Source organism: Notolepis coatsorum, assembly GCF_963971535.1.
Source record: "Notolepis coatsorum genome assembly, chromosome: 17".
Classification (NCBI taxonomy): Eukaryota; Metazoa; Chordata; class Actinopteri; order Aulopiformes; family Paralepididae; genus Notolepis; species Notolepis coatsorum.
In genome coordinates, this window is record NC_140181.1 from 101833444 (window position 1) to 101855874 (window position 22431).

Consider the following 22431-nt stretch of genomic DNA (forward strand, 5'->3'; position numbering starts at 1 on the left):
TGTACCTGGTGAGAATCATGTGTATAGCTCTTTTAAAACTGGTTCATGTTTGTACCTGGTGAGAATCATCTTTATAGCTCTTTTTAAACTGGTTCATGTTTGTACCTGGTGCGAATCATGTTTATAGCTCTTTTAAAACTGGTTCATGTTTGTACCTGGTGAGAATCATGTTTATAGCTCTTTTTAAAACTGGTTCATGTTTGTACCTGGTGAGAATCCTGTCCTTATAGCTCTTTTTAAACTGGTTCATGTTTGTACCTGGTGAGAATCATGATGTCCTTATAGCTCTTTTTAAACTGGTTCATGTTTGTACCTGGTGAGAATCATGATGTCGTTATAGCTCTTTTTAAACTGATTCATGTTTGTACTTGGTGATAATCATGTCTTTGTATTTTTAAACTGGTTCATGTTTGTACCTAATGAACATCAAGCGAAGGGTAGGAAACACCCTGGCCCTGAGAAAAAGAACAGGCCGCAGCACACTGACTAACAGGAAAACAAACGCTGATAATAGGTTAATCTGCTGTAGGCCATATCAACAATAAGACAAATACAGATATACTGCTACCCTGATGGAACTGTGAAATAACAAAGTACATTCCAAAAATCCTACAGTATCTGAAAACACAGCAGCCAGGAAATTAATCATCCACGTAGGAGAAAATGACATCTCAAATCGACAGCCCACAACTGCAACCTCCGAAACGTCCCACCTTGTCCCCAAACTACTGCTATCAGTTTAAACCATGCTGTTCCTGTTCTTACTACTATCAGAGTCAAGAAGAAATGCTTGACACGTACTGTAACACTTACTAACCTCAGACCCATCATCGCTCAGCCAAGGCCGGCCTCACCCCCCATCACAAAATCACTAACAATGGCCCTTCTGAATGTTAGATCGTTGAGCAACAAATCTTTCTTAATCAATGATCTGATAACTGAAAATTATTTGCAATGCATGTTCCTAGTTGAGACCTGGCTAAATTACATTACTGGTGTGACAACGCTGATAGAAGCCTGCCCTCCAAATTATAAGTAGTATTATCAATCAGTAAGGCAAAACAGGAAAGGGGGAGGGAGGGGTTGCCACTATTTTATCTACATCGTTTGTATGTAATGACATTGACATGGGTGAATTTACATCATTTGAATATCTTGCTATTGAGCTCAAGGCTGAACTGTCTTTGCTCATCATCACATTGTACCGGCCACCAAAATACTCGTCAATATTTCTGCAGGAATTCTCAGAGCTAATCTCAGTTGGTATCATTAGATGTGAAAGATTAATCATACATGGAGATCTGCATATTCATATAAATAAGACGAACGACCCCAAGGCTATTGAGCTTATCAACCTACTGGACAGCTTTGAGTTAATACAACATGTAAATCAACATGGACACCATCAGCAAACTCTGCGAAAAAAAAATCTGTGATATTGGATTTTCAGCTGTTGCTTCACTGAAGACAAAGCACAGGTCTAAGCTCAACATTGAGCATGACTTGAGTGGCAGTATCAAAAAAAATCCAAGGAAATGAATAAAGGGAAGATGATTAAACTGAAGGTTTAATATTGTGGTTCCCTGCTTTAGTCTGTTGACACATTTATATACTAAATGCTTTTGTAGTCCTGTGTCATACCTAAATGTCATGTGAATTGTATAGAAACAACTCATTAAAAGTGACTATTGCTAAACTGATTTGACAAAAAAATCCCCCCCACCCTCCCTAATTGCCATACCTTGGCTTTTACTGAAACGACGCCAATGCGTGCATAACAGATAATGAAATCTACTGTATGTACAGTAGCTTTTTTATTTTTATCAGGGTGCCACATTTTGAAACTAATTGCAAATCTAATTGTTTATTATCCCGAGTAGTAAGAGATAAAAAAAAATTCATACAGAAGTAATTTGCTTGAAACCCCATAGAGGCACTTGGGAAGTGTCGTTCGGAAAAATTACAACGCTCATTAAAAGCTCTCTGTCCTGTACAAAATGGCCGTAAAAGAAAATACAATTTCCAAAATGGTCGACTTTTGCGAAATAAACAACACCAAAACGATTTTTTTTTTATCTATCTAATAACACTTTAACGGTTAAAGTGTTATTAGATAGATAAAAAAAATCTTCAAAATGATTGACAGTTACCTGACAGAACATGGACTGAAATGGGAGAACTGTGTGGGCTTTTGCTCTGACGTGCGCAGGCCATGGCAGGGAAAAGGAGGGGGCTACAGGCACTCATCAAGGGGGTCTCGGCCTCGCCAAACGCGCAATGGACGCACTGTAAATTCACAGAGGCGCTAGCGTCAAGACAGCTTAGCCCTGAGCTGAATGAGATTGTGACAAGTTATAAACGTGGTAAATTTCATCAAAACCCGACCCCTGAAAGCGCGCCTGTTCTCTGCGCTGTGTGAGATGGGAGCTGACCATTCTGCAGTGCTGTTTCACAGCGAGGCAAGGTAGCTCTCGGGAGGGAAGGTGTTGTCACAAGTCTTTGAACTACGAGAGGAGATTCGGGTGTTCTTGGAGGAGAGCATGCAAGAAGCTGCAAGCAAGTTCAATTATGAACAATTTCTGATGAAACTGGCCTATCTCAGCGATGTCTTTGGAAAGCTGAATGAATTAAACCTTGAGCTTCAAGGTATGTTGATATTTTTTGTCTTCTAGTATCTGTCAAGTCTACTCTAAACTAGAGTAGACTAGTGTCTGTCTGTTTGTCACTAAATGTAATATGAATTGATTACAAAAGGACCCCAATTGAAACAAGCCATTGGCTTTCTTGGGTTTTTTAATCCTATTTAGTTGACCTTGTACTTACTGTCATGTGATTTTTTTTCTGCAAACATCTAAATAAAGTATTCTATTCAATTCAATTCAAGGCAAAGATAAATACCTACCTGAGCTGGCAAACAAGATCACTGCATTCAGTGGAAAGCTGAAGATGTGGGGCAGGCGCCTTGATGAACAAGACTGATGCCTTTGAGAAGCTGACTGAGTTTGCTGAAAGCAGTGTTTCTCAAGTCACCACAGTGATCCCCTGTCTCAGGCAGCACATCTCTTCCCCCCTAACAACAGTGCTCAGTATGACTGGGTGGTGGATCCATTCAATGCAGCAGGTTGGTATTTTATGTTATTGACTGACTAATTATGACATTTGTGCTGTAGGCTACATACATTTTATTTATGTTGTACATTATATAATAATAATAATAAATAATAAATAATAATAATAAATAATAAATAATAAATAATAAATAATAAATAATAAATAATAAATAATAAATAATAAATAATAAATAATAAATAATAATAATAATAATAATAATAATAATAATAATAATAATAATAATAATAATAATAATAATAATAATAATAATAATAATAATAATAATAATAATAATAATAATAATAATAATAATAATAATAATAATAATAATAATAATAATAATAATAATAATAATAATAATATGCTACTATCTAGCTGGAATGGATTGTTGTAAAACTGAAACGTGTTGTGTTTAATTTGCAATTAATTACAAATAAAGTATCTCTCTATCTATAGCACCTGCTGATTTCAGCTCTGCTGAAGAGGAGCAACTCATCGAAATGACCTCTGACTCCACCCTGAGGCTGAGGTTTACAGCTCAGACACTGAGTGAATTCTGGCTTGGTGTGGAGAGGGAGCATCCACTCATAGGGCAGAGGGCTGTGGGCATCCTTCTTCCCTTCGCCACATCCTATCTCTGTGATATTGGATTTTCAGCTGTTGCTTCACTGAAGACAAAGCACAGGTCTAAGCTCAACATTGAGCATGACTTGAGAGTGGCAGTATCAAGCCTGCAACCTCGCTTTGAAAAGATGTGCAGTGCAAAACAGGCTCAGTGCAGCCACTAATGCTGTGATGACTCACATAATTTACTTACATTTTCTCTTTTTTTGCACAAATTGCAAAGTTCATTCACAAGTTTTTTCACACGTTTTTCACAAAGTTTTCTATATATATTTTTTTTTTAAAGCAGTGTCCTTGAATTGTATTGCAATGTTACAAGATGTCTCTATTTTTGAAAAAGCAGTCTTGAGTGTCAATTGAATTGTATTGCAATGTTACAAGATCTCTATTTTTTAAAAAGCACAGTCTTTGAGTGTGTATTGGACTGTATTGTTATGTTGTTGCACAATTGCACAGTTGTAAAGTGGTTGCACAATTTGAAAGGTCACGATATTGGTGTTATTTCAATAAATTTAAACATGGCCCATTTCATGACTATTTTGTTGGGGCGGGGGGGGGGGGGGGGGGCAAAATATTTTGGTCCGCCAAAGGGGGGCCTGACAGAAAAAGTTTTAGAAGCACTGTTTTAACCTATTGGTAAACTGACGTATTGACGATAATATACATTATAAATGCTGTTGTGACATGGTTATGTTTATACTTGAATATGTTTGAAAAATAAAACGATACTTTTGTCAAACAGTCTGGAGAGATTGACTTATGACGTGATGTCATTTTGGGACCGGTCTCGTCGGGCTTAAGAGGTTAGAGCCCTATACGTTCATTCCACTATAGACATTGCCATTTCTTGCCTGTATACGCTATTATCCCGAAATCAAATCTATATCATAGGTATTATGTTCCATCATGAATGCATGTTAGGGGGGGGGGGGGGGGGGGGGGTCGTTTCTGATTATTTGATTGTCAGTAACGGCATTCGCATCGAACACTAAAAACACTTATCAGCCCGATCGGTGTAAAAGCATTGCAGGATCAAGCAAAAATGTACGTCAGATCATTCTTAGCTGTGATCGGGAGTATTCCAAAAATAATATTCCAATTGTTTGATCGCCATCTGGTACATCCAATGCCCATTTGGCCCACGGCATAATCGATATTATATGGAGCATATGGATCGGGGTTCTTTGACGCGCTTCGATGGAACCGGCAGAACGGCTGCCCTCGCCCACATGGAAACATGAAACCGGAGACGTTTGGCCGTCCCATAGAGAAAGATACAAGGTTGCAAAGGGTGCTCGATACCACCGCCTAGCGGGATGCGGCCGGTATTGCACCTTGGGGACCTCAGACTGATTCCATATGGTAACAACAGGCTGCCTGGGTGGATAATGAATAAAAATATCGGAAAAAAAGGAATAACGACCCAGAAACGACTTAAGTAGTTTTTGGCACTGAACGACTTAGGCCCAGAAACGACTTTAATCATTTTTGGCACCTAAAGTGTTAAAACCAATTTCTGACAATTAGTTACACTTTAAATTAAAGAAAAATTTGATTTTTGATTCTGGACAATTCCATCATGGATGAACATGACTTTTTAAGCACCTTGTTAATAAAAAATGGGCTGTTTCAAGGAATTCCAGACCTTGACTTTTTTTTGTCAAACAGCAAGCACTTTAAGCACTTCAAGGACCTTGTGCGAACCCTGCATACTGTACCAGAATATCCACACCACAAAAACAATCTTCCATATCATGCCATTTCAATTCCATGACCCACTAGCATTCAGTAGACCATGCCAACATGATGCAAAACATCCTTTATTGAAACACCTTGATACAACTACCGTATATAAAAAAGAAACACCAAAGACATACATAATGCTACCGTACTACCTGGTGGTATTACAGTCGTCTGGTAATCGGAAGGTTCCCGGTTCGATTCCGGCTCCTCCCAGTATAGCATGTCGAAGTGTCCTTGAGCAAGACACTTAACCCCCTAACTGCTCCCAAGGAGCAGGTCGGCACCTTGCATGGTTGCCTCCGTCGTCGGTTTTAGAATGTGTGAGTGAATGGGTGAATGTGAGACATAAGTTGTAAAATGCTTTGGATAAAAAACGCTTTATAAATGCAGTCCATTTACTACCCCATCTGTTAAAATAACAAATACCAAAAATTAAAATTAAAAAAAATTAAATCCACTCCACTGATTATAACTTATTATTATTATTCAGGTACGTTGGAACTATTTTCTGGGAAGGGGGTGAAGAGCCATGGATGTGCCCAACCTGAGGCTTTAATCACACAACACACGTATCTTTAGTATGAAATCTAAAACTGTTTTGTCCTCTTTTGATCCACGAGAGATACAAATACAGCCGGGTGTTTAAAACACAAGTCTAATAATTTCCCTGAACATATTAAATCATCCTGGCTCGCTGGCTTGGTAAAACCTTTCAGACCGGGCCAAGAAGCACGGAGCAGTTAGCCAAATTAACCTCCTCCCAGCTGAAAGCCCACATGAAGGGCTGAAGAAGATGACAAGCTCCTCTGACGTTACCACGGTTACTCCTGAGCAGAGGGCGTGTCCAGCGGGGGCGTGTCCACCAGAGTCTCAGACTGAAGCGACAGCCCCTCCTCTCCGTCCGACAGCAGCAGACTCAGGTCATCCAGTAAGGCCACAAACTGATTACCCAAGCCGCCGCCCTCGATGTACGCATAAACGAGGTAGAAGAGGCACGACGCCACGACGAGGAAGATCACGACCTGTGCCGACAGAGGCACGAGGCCACGCCCCGGGGTCACAGGGGTCACGGGGGTCACGGGGACCTGGTGGTATTGGTGCTGGACGGGTCGCCCTGCTGCACCCTTGATGGGCCTCCGTCGGGTGGCACTGAAATACAGCAGAAGGTCAAGGTCAAGTTGATTATATATGAGGGTTGTATTGGGATAAAGGGGTGAGGGTTGTATTGGGATAAAGGGGTGAGGGTTGTATTGGGATAAAGGGATGAGGGTTGTATTGGGATAAAGGGATGATTGTTGTATTGGGATAAAGGGATGAGGGTTGTATTGGGATAAATGGATGAGGGTTGTATTGGGATAAAGGGATGAGGGTTGTATTGGGATAAAGGGGTGAGGGTTGTATTGGGATAAAGGGATGAGGGTTGTATTGGGATAAAGGGATGATTGTTGTATTGGGATAAAGGGACGAGGGTTGTAATGGGATAAAGGGATGAGGGTTGTATTGTGATAAAGGGATGAGGGTTGTATTTGGATAAATGGATGATGGTTGTATTGGGATAAAGGGATGATGGTTGTATTGGGATAAAGGGATGAGGGTTGTATTGGGATAAAGGGATGATGGTACATACAACTCCACATTAAATATTCAAATTTTTTAATCGGTTTAACCATGGCATACATGTGCATCTCAATAAATTTGAATATTGAGGAAATATATTGGTTGCCTCCAGGCCACATTGATTCATGCAAAAGGAGCCCCGACCAAGTATTTCTGTAATATATATATATATATTTTTCTTTATTGGTCTTATCTAATATAAAGATTTTCTCAGATACTGAATTTTGGGTTTTCATTAGCTGTAAGCCATAATCATCAAAATGTTCCGAAATACAGGCTTGACATATTGCACTCTGTGTGTAATGAATCTATAGTAGGCTATATGATTTTCACTTTTTGAATTGAATTACTGAAATAAATTAACTTTTCCTCTATATTAAAATATATCATTGTGTACGGCTTCTGGGTATATATATATATATTATATATTAAGTTATTTGTCCTCTAGATCACAGAAGGTGTATCTAAATGGCAGCCTGTCCAGTAGCAGAGGTCTAGAGTGTGGCGTGCCGCAAGGAAGTTGCCTAGGACCTTTGCTCTTCTCTGTATTTACTAATGACCTATCCTGGGCTACCAAATGTGCTACAACAGTTCTTTATGCAGATGATTCAACATTGTATTACGCTGCACCATCATGCAATGTACTTAATGAAGTTTTGAGTAGAGAACTTAAAGTTGTGCATGACTGGGTAGCAGGGGAGGAAATTAGGCCACTTTACTGGCCAAATGCTAGTATTTTTTACGTTTGGCTGGTAAAAAAAATCAGATACCTGCCAGTTGGCTGGTAAGCCAAAAAGTTAGTTTCCTCCCCTGCTGGCGAGTATACAAAAAAATAAAACATTCTGCAATCACTGCACTGGCAAACGGTGCGCGTCTTCTGAGTGTTCGCTTTAGTTGACAGTGCCACGAGAGCACTGCACAAGACCACCCGCGGACATATAATGTTTAATAAACGTTTGCGCAGTACTGGCCAACCCGCGGACATATAATAATAAAAGTCCCGCGGTACTAGGCTAGCCATCAGGAGCACTCGCAAACAGATAACGTTAAACACAGCAGAAGATGGAAAACAGACAGACTGACCAACGGGGAACTGCATCCAACCCTAGTACAACCCTCGAGTATAAGTTACTAAGGACACATTTAAATCACAGAGGTGTAATGTTAGTCTACTGGAACTGTATACAGTGGTTAGCTTCTAGTTAGCGTTTTAGCTATAGCTGATTGCTAGCTAACGTTAGCCCCGTGTGCTCAAAGCAGCCAGCTAGGTGTATCTGTTATGACTATAATGTTTCCAAAAAAGCACCGGACTACGACGTAAGGTTAGACATTTTATTTCATGCTCAAAAGCCCCTGGCTTGCACATCGCAGTCACGAAAGGGGCTAGCTCAACCAGTGCACTGTGCACAACAGCACACCAACCCAACTGACGTTACCACAACACTTGATGGTACTTCACAGCACTGTCGTAAGACCACCGTGCTGTCTTAAAGGCACAGTGTGCCTACCCAGATGCATACACAACATTGACGCGGCTTGACATACAAAGAAGTAATTATCACAATTAGCGATTTTTTTTGTCTGGTAAAAAATCTGTTTGGCTGGTAAAAAAAATCAGATACTCGCCAGTTGTCTGGTAAGCCAAAAAGTTAGTTTCCTCCCCTGCTGGGTAGTATGTAATAGACTTGTCCTTAATATCTCCAAGACTAAATGTATTGTGCTGGAAACAAGGCACAGGTTATCCTACAAATCCAAAGCTTAATTTAAACTTGTGTAATTCAGCAGTTCAACAAGTTGAAAGTACTAAACTCCTTGGAGTGATGCTGGATTGCACTCTGTCTTGGTCTCAGCATATTAATTATATTGTTTTAAAAATGGGAAGAGCAATTGGTATTTCCAGGAAATGTGCTTCTTTTGTTGCCCGTCCCCTTTTATGTCAGATAGTGCAAAGTTTAGTTTTATGTCATCTTGACTATTGCTCTGCGATGTGGTCATCTGCTGCCAGTGGTGACCTCAGGAAGCTCCAGGTGGTCCAGAACAGGGCAGCACGGTTGGTACTGGGCTGCTCACTAAGGTCTAATGTGAGCCGTATGCATGCCCGCCTCTCTTGGCTTAACGTTGAAAATAGATTGTCTTATACTTGTGCTGTTCAAGTTGGTCATGAGCAGTAAAACTCCTGTTTTTATACATAATCAGATTGTTTTTAGTAATACTGTGCACGAGCATTACACTAGAGGTTCCAGTAGTGGGCAGCTTGAATTGCCAGGTCCTAAAACCAACGCTTTAAGGAGATCTTTTATTTTTAGAGCATTAACTCTTTGGAATGGCCTGCCTCGGAACCTCTGCTGCATTTTTAAGTAGATTCACTTTTAAAAAGAATCTTAAATAGTTTTTAAATTGTTTTTAACACTGTAAAGTAATTTTTTGTTTTTGTTTTACACAAATGTAATTTTAGCTATATTAATTGTTACAGTAGGTTCATTCTGCATTGTGTGTACTGACTTTTAATATTTAATTTTTTTTGCAAAAGTGATTGTTTTTGTATGTTTTTTGTGTGTGGACCCCAGGAAGACTAGCTGGTTGCTATCGCACCAGCTAATGGGGATCCCTAATACAATCAAATCAAATATATATACATACAGTACTTGCCTGATGCCAGATGGTGTGTATGCAGCATCTGGAAACATCTCCTTGAGAACATCTGCCACAGATGCCTGGGGATGATAGAATATTAAAACATACAGCATACAAATCACAGACAAACAAGAAATAAGACAGTCTGCCTGCAGCCAGTCACCCAGTGGCCCACAGAGGCAGAACGCCTAGCCAATCATGTGGGCAGGAAAGGGTGATGAAGGTTTATTTATAGACCAAAAAGATATACAACATCAATGTGTATACATTTTTGGCATAGATTATTATTTTCTTGTGAAATGAAGAATATTGTATGTCTAAAGTCCTCCTCCACCCGTGAATTAAATAGCCTGAAAAGGGTCAAGTAAAATAATTCAGTATTAAGAGTTACAAGGGGTTACAAACAGACATCCCTGTGGTTCCAGGGGTTGTGTACCACAAGGTGGAGAACCACTGCTGTAGTTAACGCACAACAGACAACACTGCATCACCTTTTCCCAGGAAAGCATGCTCACTACAGATAATGAAACATAACACTGTGCACGTGTCCTAAATTCATGGGTTTTGGTTTTGAATAGCCTGCAACACTAACATCATACAACTTACTGAGTCAGTTATCCATTAACCACCAACTAAAGTGCCCGCTGTAGACTTTGCACAATGCCGTCAAGTGAATGATAAGAAAAGCAGTGTAAAGGAAATAAGAATTAAGTCAGCAAGGAGATTCTGTGCCTCGATTTGCAGGTAATGGGAAGCCGTGGGTGTGTCGTTCAGGGACAGGTTAGTCATGGTGTACTTGTCCACCATTTGCATGTCCTGCTAGGAAAAAATGGTAAATAAAAATACTTCTTATATGGTACACATGAATAATTTCAACTCATCCATATTCTGAATTGATTAATATGCTCATTCTTTTGGGTAAACATAATCATTGTAGCAAGTGGAAAAGTAGTACACCCTCCTTTGTTTGGTTTATAAATTATTTCAAACTATTTGTTTATATTTGTTTATTTTATGGATCCCCATTAGTCTACAGGGGTGTCAAACACATTTTCACAGAGGGCAGCATTATGGTTGCCCTCAAAGGGCCAAAGACAGTATAAATGTAAATGTAATGTAAAATAAATGTAACTACTTCTTTACATTTAAACATCTAAAAACAAACTGGTCAGACTACTGCTTGACCTTACTCCTAGAACCCACCTCACCCCTGCCCACTTTGACAACCTAGGATGGCTTAGAGTAGACGACAGAGTACAGCAACTTGCAATGGGCCTGGTCTACAAGATACACTACACGACCAAGGTACCCATGTACATGTCAAAATACTTCACAAAGGTCAGTGAATACCACGATCACAACACCAGAGGGAGCTCCATAAATCATGTTAAACCCAGATTCGGCTCAAACAAGGGACTAAACACGTTTCGCAATTATGTCACATCAATGTGGAACGCCCTACCCAAAGCTGTAAAGGAATGTGAATCACTACCCACTTTCAAAACCACTGTCAAAGAACACCTACGGGAGACTGCAATTCGAAACTGGCCCCTGCAAATGTCCTAACCCAACCCCCTCCAATGTACAGTAAATTATCAAGTATGGCTTTGTCAATATTCCAATGTACATTTTTGCTTGTACAGTGTACAGTGTCCGCCTACCCAACCCTGCTGAGAAAATGTCTACAATGCACTTCTGTTGAAATTTGAAAAATAAAAAAAAAGTTGTTATGTTCTATATTTCTTCGTAAAGATGCAAGGAGACAGAGAGTTGTTACTTTCACACCCCCACACATCCTGCCATACGTAAAACATAAGGATACAACTGCCCGTTGCAACACAGGAAGCTTGTTTCCTGTTAGAAATTGTAAGTTTGCATTCCCCCCCCCCCAGACATAGCCATGTCATGATGTCTCAATTCCACTATTAACATACGAAGCGCAGCTTCTTAGACATTTCTGAATCTGGGCAGCCCCCGGTATCCTGTCTCTCTGCATTTAAACCGAGTCCGATCTTCAATCGGGGGTCTTTTCAGCTACACCTTGTAAACTGAAGTGAGACTCTGCACAGATAATACATTTAGCTTATCAGCTTCTATCCTTGATTCAAGTAATCATTCTTTCAGTTCCAACTGGGTCATTGTTGGCTGAAATTCCACCACAATATGCATTTGCATAGATGTATACGTTATGTTTACATACATCCTTTTGATTTATCAGGTTAAGAACCCCATATTACTCCATCAATCAATGATCAGGCTATTTTTCATTTCATTTTTATTTATTCGTACATGGAATTGTTACAGTCCAACTGTGTCTTCAGTACATATCGTTCACTTAATATGATCCACTAAATCCCATGGCCGAAAGAAACAGGAAGAAGAAAACTTGTATTGTACCGCCCCTACACACATAGGCCTACAGTACACTGATAAGACTGTTCATAGCGCAATGTTTACCAAACCAAACAAAATGTACATACTTATTTAGCAGAAATGAAAACACAAATACATACATTTTGTGTATCTATCAGTTAAATTGCATATTTACTGAGGTTCATTCAGAGGGGCAGAACTATGGTGCAACCAACACTTGTGAGCTGTCAAGAACACGTGGGACGGATGGTTAAAAAAAAAAATAACTGCTGTTTACTTATATATTTCCATTTCGGTTTTTCTTTTAATAAATTTTGCTTTTCTTAAATTTATTTTGATAATGTTTATATTGCATTATATAATTCTCCACATGTTTTTTTTGTCTGCTTTAAAATATGTTTAATAAAATAAAAAGCACCATTCACCCTGTGGAGCCTTGACCCTTGACCCTGCTCATAACTGCCGTTCCTCGCCCCGTCTGCACCAGAGGAGAGTTCCGCCTGTTTCCACAGTTAAACAGGGTAAACACATAACCAGGGGGTGTAAAAAGCACCCAGAAATTATACTTAAGTGAAAGTATGGGTACCGTCTCAAAATCTTACTCAAGTAAAAGTTAGAGTATCTGGCTAAAAACACACTTGAGTAAGAGTAAAAAAGTTTCTACTTTTAAATGTACTTAGGTACTAAAAAAATGCAAGTAAAAAAACTTTTTTTCTGACTGTCTATTCTTCTGATAGCCGGTGTTTAATCAAAGATCCCCGCTTTCTAGTCTTGCACAAGGACCAATCAGTATGGGTGGGTTAATTTTCCATTGATGGGGATTTGATTGGCTGTTTTTAAATAAGGTGCGGCCGCAGGATTAATAACGTTAACGTTAGTTCGGCCAGAGAAACAAATATACTAATTAAAATGGTTGGACCCGTCAGATTTGTACTTTGTAGGTCTGCTTTTTAAATGTAAGGAGTAAAAAGAATGTTTTTTTTTTTTTTTTAGAATGCAATTTGGCTTTTAACTGAAGCTGGGCGCAACACTAGACATGTTTAGCTAAACATTAAATATCTTTGGAACAGTTTGTGATAAGGGCTCGCCTTATTTTGTTTCGGAATCGGGATCTCCTCAACATTGCATCTCTCCTGCGAGAAATAAGCGGACAACGAATAAAACGTCACTCGCCACTTAAATAAATCAAAAGCATGTATTTAACAACCTCAAAAACGTTCGAAACACGGTTTATATCAACTTAATAAATAAACATCAACGAAAATGTCCAGTAGGCCTAACTAAATAACAAGATACATCTCCGTTACACGCAAGCAACGTCTGATGGCCGAATCTGTCAGGGCACTGGAGTAGATATATACAGTACTGTTACATCCAGACATTTATGATACAAGATATATAAATATACAGTACTGCTTAAAGGGGAACTCCAACATTTTGGGAAATTAGCTTATTTAACATCTTCCCTGGAGTTAGACAAGAAGATACATACCTTTTTTGTCTCTGTGCGTGCATTTAGCTTTGGGAATAGACGCTCCGTTAGCATAGCTTAGCTTCATCACTGGAAGTGAGGCAGATCCGTAGCCTTACAGTGCCTTACAGTGTATTGTAAGGTCTGACATTGACCAAATTTGATATGCATGACCTTGGTGGGCTCTAGGTCAACTCCTGAAAAGGGGGTCAATGTCAGACCTTGCAATCAAAAGTTAGGGGGCGCACTGAAATTATGGCAAGGGTTATTAGCCCCCTAACTTTTGATTGCAAAGTCTGACATTGACCCCCTTTTCAGGAGTTGACCTAGAGCCCACCAAGGTCATGCATATCAAGTCCACCCCTCATGACCCCTCACCCCCGATACGATGCAATAACAAAGCAGAGCCATGACACCAGTTGTAGGCCGCTACATAAAAGCGCATATACCTGCTAGGGTAATAGCTTCACATTCTGCACGCCAGCCAGACGATAACATGTAGCACCGTGCAATCCATTCTTTGTGGATCTAGCCCTGGGTGTTGGTGGGTTAAGTGCCCTTTTTGCAGGGGTGTAAAGTACTTGAGTAATTGTACTTCATTACAATACTTAAGTACTGTTTTGGGGGATTTGTACTTTACTCGAGTATTATTAGGTTTGTATACTTTGAGAAAAAAAATATACTTTTTACTCCTTACATTTAAAATGCAGAGCTACGGGCGCGGCCGGTAGGGCAGCGGACTAAGCGTCTGTCTACCACCGCAGAGACAGTGGGATTGAATCCAGCTGCGGTACCTCCGGCTTGGTCAGCGGGTGGGAAAGCCGGTGGGGTGGGTCCTGGTCGTTGTAAACAGCGACTCCTACAGTTCGGTCGGGGCGCCTGCACAGCGAGGGAAGGATCTGGGGGAGATAGTGTGATCCTTCCACACGTTACACTCCCCCAGTGAGAGTCCGCGCTGCCAGGTGAAAAGAAGCGGTGGGCTAACTAACTAACATGGGCGCATAACACAGTGCAGTGACGTTGCTTCCGACTCACGCAAACCAAAACATTAGTGTCAAAAAAAAATAAAAGGTACATTTAAAAATGTTTGACTGTTACAGGTTACCTACAGTCAAATAAGGTCCCTTGTTAGGAAGATTTCTAGTTAGGAAACAAGGTGAAAGGAAGCTACCTCACTAGTACTGAGACACAGCCACAAGGTCCAATAACCACATACTAGTGGAAAAACGCTTCCGTTGTTTTGACTGGCGCCATAATTTATTTAATTTTTGTATTTTAATTATGTTTTTGGTAGATTTTTATTATTTTTAGGAGAGACAGAGCGGGGGGAAGACATTTGGCAAAGTCGAACCTGGGTTGACCGTTTCGCGACGCAGCGCGTTACATGGTGTGCTACTAGAGCGTCCAACTGGCGCCATAATTATGATTACTTGGAATTATCATCCAAGCTTGACAGTAAATAAATGCACTACAAATATGCATCAATAGAAAATATACTTCCATCAATTATTACTAATTTAAGCATCTTCTTTCATGCCCCAAGTTTCACAACTGGGCTACAAAGAATATGTCAACTATACTGAAATCAACCATAAATCTAAACAACAAAGGAAAGATGTTATCTAAACATGTTATCTAATAATAAATACAACTATGAACCATAAATGAACATGTTTATCGCTCTGTATGTGCACTTACATTTTCACTGATGCACACACACAACATCAAGTACACAACCATCAAGTTTATGGTTGTGGAAACTGCTCACAACAAGGTCTGGATTATATTAGTTTCTACATGAAACTGCTCACAACAAGGTCTGGATTATATTAGTTCCTACATGAAACCGCTCACAACTAGGTCTGGATTATATTAGTTCCTACATGAAACCGCTCACAACAAGGGCTGGATTATATTAGTTCCTACATGAAACCGCTCACAACTAGGTCTGGATTATATTAGTTTCTACAGGAAACCGCTCACAACAAGGTCTGGATTATATTAGTTCCTACATGAAACTGCTCACAAAGTCTGGATTATATTAGTTCCTACATGAAACTGCTCACAAAGTCTGGATTATATTAGTTCCTACATGAAACTGCTCACAAGGTCTGGATTATATTAGTTTCTTCATGAAACTGTTCACAAGGTCTGGATTATATTAGTTTCTTCATGAAACTGTTCACAAGGTCTGGATTATATTAGTTCCTACAGGAAACTGCTCACAACAAGGTCTGTGGATTATAGGCCTGTCCCCGACTATGGATTTGTATAGTCGACTTTGATTGGCCAAAATTTGCAGATCAGTCGACTACCTAATGTAATGATACTTGGCCGGGTCAAAACGGAAATCTAAATTCCACTTCCAAAAGGAATTTCCACAGAATATTTACAGTATTCTGTGTAAATGAATGGGAAGATCTGTGGGATTTACCGGTCTAGACGACGGTGGAAAGTACTGCTGATAATAATTGTTGTCGTAGTGCAACTGGGCCTGTTGAAAACAGATCAAAACAAACCACTTCCTCCAAAATACTATACTTCATTCCAGTGGTTCTGTCAAGGTTATAAAAGTACAGCCATCACATCTTCCTCTGGGCATTCAGATCATACCCAACTATATAATAATAAGATGTACAGGTTAAGTGTAATTACCCCACCACACAGACCCGGCGCCATGGGCGGGCATTGGGGGGCCTGGCCCGCCCACTGAGTCAGCTGTGCCCACCCTAAAAAAAAAAGATTTTTTTTTTTTTTGTCAATCAAAGTCGACTATCCAAATGCTTACAGAACAAAGGATATGGAGAGGGCTTCAGCGTTCTTATTTTGTTTCAGGTAGGTGCTCTTTGGATTAAATCCGGGGTAGGATTCGCTTATATAAGAAAGGTTGAAATCCAAGGCAGCTCTACAGTTTTTAAAAAGCCTTTAATAAGTAGCTTACATTATTTAGAAAAATCTTTTAAAAGTCCAACATGTTTCGGCCTACATGGCCTTCTTCAGGGTGTCCAAATGCTTAGTCGGGGACAGCCCTAGTGGGCACTGATGTCAACAACAACACTACTGAAGCTAGCACGGCACTCTGTGAGAATTCGTTTTCTACCCTCAAGAACATCTTTACAGAACATCGCCTTAGTATGTGCTGTCACCCTTCTTCTTCACCCTCTACACCTCAGACTTCTGCCGCAACTCAAGCGGGTGTCACCTGCAGAAGTTCTCAGACGACTCCTCCATCGTAAGCTACATCACCGACGATGATGAGGAGGAGTACAGAGCCCTGGTGGAGAGCTTCGTGGGGTGGAGCGACAGCAACCACCTCCAACTCAACACCAGTAAGACCAAGGACCTGGTGGTGGACTTCCGGAGGGGCAAGAAGAGGCCCCCCCTGATTCCCATCTCCATCCGAGGGGTGGATGTGGAGATGGTGGACTCATACAAGTTCCTTGGGGTACACCTGGACAATAAACTGGACTGGTCGGATAACACAGAGGCCCTCTACAGGAAGGGACATAGCAGGCTGTTCTTCCTGAGACTCAGGTCCTTCAATGTGTGCAACAGACTGCTGCAGTCTTTTTACCAGTCTGTTGTGGCCAGCATCCTCTTCTATGCTGTAGCATGCTGGGGAGGCTACATCAACTCAAGGGACACCAACAAGCTCAACAAGCTGGTGAGGAAGGCTAGCTCCGTGGTGGGAGTCGAGCTACCTAGACTTGAGGTGATGGCAGAGAGGGGGATGATAAGGAAGCTGGCTGCCATCATGGAGAACCCCTACCACCCCCTCTACGACGAGCTAGTCAAGATGAGAAGCTCGTTCAGCCACAGACTCATTCCCCCACGACACTCAACTAACCGCCTCGGACAGTCCTTCATACCAGCGGCCATCAGGCTCCACAACAGTGGGCAGCGACTAGCAGCCTCCAGGCTCCACAACAGGGGGCAGCGACAGCGACTGCTACCAGACATTGACCTGGGACTTAGGAACCCAAGGAGGACAACCTACACTACCTTAGGCTTACTGCACCTTATGTGGACACTGTGATACTGTGATACTGTGAATAATGTATATTTCAGTGGATACCGTGATACTAGTCAGATAGTAAATTATATTGACCATATTGACCAAATTGTTTACACTGCCTGTGTTGTTTTTACTACCTGTACACTGTGTTGTTTTTACTACCTGTACCCCCCCCCCCCCCTCCCCCCCATGCTGCTATGATGCCTGAATTTCCCCAAGGGGATCAATAAAGGAATATCTTATCTTATCTTATCTTCATCGACGCAAGGCCAATTTAATTCAGTTGGCATTTGAGAAGGACTTAACAAAAAAGTTCAGGAATGAGTGGAGGGGTAGTGTTTTAAGAAGATTTCACTCTGTCCCCAAACGCCGCTTGCCGCTCTACTAATGATGGTGAGTAGCCTGTGGAGGAATTTTGTTTGCTTTTTTATGCACCTTATTTTTGTCAGTTCAGTTCAGTTTGTCAGTGAATTCAGAAGTGTTGAATAAATGGACTTTTCAAAGATATAGAATAGAATAGAATAGAAATGTATTATCCTGAGGGAAATTTGACACTCCAAATCACTCAACATTAAACATTTAGACAGAACAAGTCACGAATAAGAATAACAAAACAAATGGCCTAAGAATAGAATAAAATGAAATAGAATGAAAATAGAATAAAAGATACAGTAAATAAATACAGTAAAAATATACTGAAGTCTACAGTAGGTGTAATATTGCACAGTGCTGTTTAAAAAGTAAGAGTCCAGGAAGATGGTAACTGTCACTCTGTGCTCAGTGATGCAGTGAGGCACAGTGATGCATTGTATAGTCTGATGGCTGTCGGAATGAAGGACTTCCTGTGCCGTTCAGTGCTGCATTTAGGTAGTGTGAGCCTATAACAATACATGCTCCTCCTGTCAGCCAAGTCTGTGTATAGTGGGTGGGAGGGGTTTTCCCTGATGGCCTGGAGCTTAACAAGGCTCCTCCTCTCCGCCACCCTCGCTAGGGCGTCCAGCTACACCCTAACCACGCTACTGGCCTTCCTGACCATCTTATCCAGCCTGTCTGTGTCCCCTGCTCTCAGTCCGCTGCCCCAGCAGGTCTGTTATATATATCCGTTCAGTCTGTTTTTGTATAAGTGAATGTTCTTAAGATAGAGAAATTAGATTTTTCAATTGCCTCTCTGCTGTTTAGTTCAGCACCGTGGGCAGCGCCAAGCAAGCCACAGCGCCGTTGTCCCAGCTGAAACGTATAAAAGGGAACCTGTGTTGAAAAACCATTGTGCCCCCCCGAGAAAATGTTATGCCCCCCCACTAATTTGTTTCTGCAGCCTGGTCTGCCACCACACCATCCTCCAGACCAGAGACTGCATGGGCCATGGGCCATGGGCTGCATGGCTCCGCTGGAGCCAGAGGTTGCAGTTACAATCAATGACCACTCGGTGGCACTACAGACCAGATCTTATACACAGACACCAACAGAGTACAGTGGACCAATGGCGGAATCCAAGACCTGTATTATGAGTGAATGGGTAAAGAAAGATCATAATCGCAAAACAATTTGAGAACGTGTAGATTACATTCAGTAATCTATATCATAATATGAGGTTATCAAATAGAGATCAAACATCAAAATGAAGTCCACACCCTGTAAAAACTGCCGCTACAGTGTGTTTGAGAGTGTTGTGTGGAGAGCGGACTCTACTGATAACATCAGGTTATCCTCATTGACTTTGTGGAGCGACAGTGGCTCAGGTGGGTAGAGCAGTCGTCTGGCAATCCGTAGGTTCCCGGTTCGATTCCCGCTCCTCCCGGGCAGCGTGTCGAAGTGTCCTTGAGCAAGACACTTAACCCCTAATTGCTCCCGATGAGCAGGTTGGCACCTTGCATGGTTGCCTCCGCCATCGGTGTGTGAATGTGTGAGTGAATGGGTAAAATTAGAGGAGCAAATTGTAAAGCGCTTTGGATAAAAGCTGCTATATAAATGCAGCCATTTACCATTTACTAATGATAACATGATGTTATCTCTCTCACCTGGCTGCTCTCTTGCAGGTCCTGATCCACGTGTGAAGTAACTTCCTCTGCTGCTTGTTCTGAACCTGCAGTTGTAGAAGAATACCTGAGCATGACTATGCCATGCAAATATTCACCATCTGTCAAATTTTAAATGTTTAAGACAGATTACAGGGAAGAAACATTGCTGAAAATGTTGATGAACAATTGAGTACCTCAGACAGAGAACCACATAACTCCCTTTTAAGTTTTCAGAGTAACAACAACACTTAATATGGTTCTTCAGTGCAAAGGTCCAATTAAATAATAAAACTGCCGTATACTTTGAAGGAAGGAAGGAAATAAATCAGACCAAGCAACCTTTCAACACCTGGCATTGACTGATAATCAATATTTATAAAAGGCTAATATGAACCTAATGACATATGCATCTAACCCCAATTCTAACAATATACACAGTCATGTACTACCCACCTTTCTCTTCTTCCTCCTCCTCCTCCTCCTCGTGGTCAGAGTACTGGTTCAGTATGGGCTCATCACCCTGCAGCGTTGTCAGTTTTCTCTCGTACAGGGCCCTGGTGGAGGCTGTAGCACAAACACAAAATAAACCCGTCTGTCTGTCTGTCTGTCTGTCTGTCTGTCTGTCTGTCTGTCTGTCTGTCTGTCTGTCTGTCTGTCTGTCTGTCTGTCTGTCTGTCTGTCTGTCTGTCTGTCTGTCTGTCTCTCGTACCAGGCCAACACAGGTGGGACAGTGTGGTGCCATATGGTCATGCTAGCATAGCAAAGATGGTGAAGCAAGCTACTCGCACTAAAACAGACCCAGAGACAAACTATAGATATAGGTTTCTTGTTTATAAACACAATGTTGAGCCAATCGGCCGTACCTGCTGAATCACGTGACCGAATTGCCCCCTACCTGCGTTGAGCTGCGGGGGGGGCTCTATGGAGAAACCATGGCACTCCCCTGACTAAGATAAATAAACAGTTTTTTCCCGCTGCCCTGTGGAATACAGGTTTAGGGCAAGAGCTCAGCTTCCCTGCCAGAGGCCACTCCACTGTCCAGCACCTAACAGAAGGTCCACTCCACTGTCCAGCACCTAACAGAAGGTCCACTCCACTGTCCAGCACCTAACAGAAGGTCCACTCCACTGTCCAGCACCTAACAGAAGGTCCACTCCACTGGTTCCAGCACCTAACAGAAGGTCCACTCCACTGGGTCCAGCACCTAACAGAAGGTCCACTCCACTGGGTCCAGCACCTAACAGAAGGTCCACTCCACTGGTTCCAGCACCTAACAGAAGGTCCACTCCACTGGTTCCAGCACCTAACAGAAGGTCCACTCCACTGGGTCCAGCACCTAACAGAAGGTCCACTCCACTGGGTCCAGCACCTAACGGAAGGTCCACTCCACTGGTTCCAGCACCTAACAGAAGGTCCACTCCACTGGGTCCAGCACCTAACGGAAGGTCCACTCCACTGGGTCCAGCACCTAACAGAAGGTCCACTCCACTGGTTCCAGCACCTAACGGAAGGTCCACTCCACTGGGTCCAGCACCTAACAGAAGGTCCACTCCACTGGGTCCAGCACCTAACAGAATGTCCACTCCACTGGGTCCGGCACCTAACAGAAGGTCCACTCCACTGGGTCCAGCACCTAACAGAATGTCCACTCCACTGGGTTGGAGTCCGGCACCTAACAGAAGGTCCACTCCACTGGGTCCAGCACCTAACAGAAGGTCCACTTTACTGGGTTGGAGTCCAGCACCTAACAGAAGGTCCACTCCACTGGGTTGGAGTCCGGCACCTAACAGAAGGTCCACTCCACTGGGTCCAGCACCTAACAGAAGGTCCACTCCACTGGGTTGGAGTCCAGCACCTAACAGAAGGTCCACTCCACTGGGTCCAGCACCTAACAGAAGGTCCACTCCACTGGGTCCAGCACCTAACAGAAGGTCCACTCCACTGGGTCCAGCACCTAACAGAAGGTCCACTCCACTGGGTTGGAGTCCAGCACCTATCAGAAGGTCCACTCCACTGGAGTCCAGCACCTAACAGAAGGTCCACTCCACTGGAATCCAGCACCTAACAGAAGGTCCACTCCCCCGGCCAAGCGCACCTGCCCAGGAGCCGCATATGGAGCCGCATATGGGTCGACGATGGCTCAGGAGGTAGAGCGGTCGCCTGGTTTCAGATCCAGATTCCTTTATTAAGCCATTTGTGTAAACACATTAGGAAATTGCTGCAGCATTACAGTATTATGCATTCCCCCCCCCCCCCCCCACAATAACAGACAGTGCAGTGGAAGATGGATAAGTTAAATAAATATATATAAATAATTATATAAAGTGCAGAGTTTCAGTTCAGGCCGGTTTCATCATTGTGCCGGTGTCACTTGGGGCAGAGGGGGGGCTGAGTCCTTGATCAGCCTAGCGGCTGAGGGGGAAAAACTCAGTCTGTGTCGAGCTTTCACAGCCTTCGGTAGCTACAACCTTCTCCCAGAGGGGAGCAAGGTGAAGAGGCCGTGGCCGGGGTGGGAGGGGTCGGCCATGATCTTCCCCGCTCTCTTCAGCACCCTGGAGTCGTGCAGGGATTTGAGGGAGGGCAGGGGACAGCCGATCACCCTCTCACCCGCTGCAGCTTGGCGAGATCCTTTGCCGCTGTGGCGGGGAACCAGGAGATGATGGAGTGGGTGAGGATGGACTCAATGATGGCTGAGTAGAATTGGGCCACCATGGTCCTCGGCAGTCTGAATTTCTTCAGCTGCCCGGAGGAAGAACAACCTCTTCTGGGCCTTTTTCAGGAGATAGTTGGAAGGTTCCCGGGCGGCGTGTCGAAGTGTCCTTGCG

At 42.4% G+C, this 22431-nt stretch overlaps 1 protein-coding gene across 1 annotated transcript in view; it reads right to left on the minus strand.

The window, feature by feature from the left end:
- Positions 1–6299: 6299 nt before the first annotated feature.
- lemd1 (LEM domain containing 1) overlaps positions 6300–22431 on the minus strand; it is a gene marked incomplete at both ends in the record, with an annotated part of 33328 nt that continues 17196 nt past the window's right edge. Inside the window, 4 exons of the mRNA XM_084333592.1 lie at positions 6300–6627; positions 9745–9809; positions 19607–19671; positions 20060–20170. Coding sequence (XP_084189718.1) covers positions 6300–6627; positions 9745–9809; positions 19607–19671; positions 20060–20170 — 569 coding nt within the window. The remainder of the gene's footprint in view (positions 6628–9744; positions 9810–19606; positions 19672–20059; positions 20171–22431) is intronic.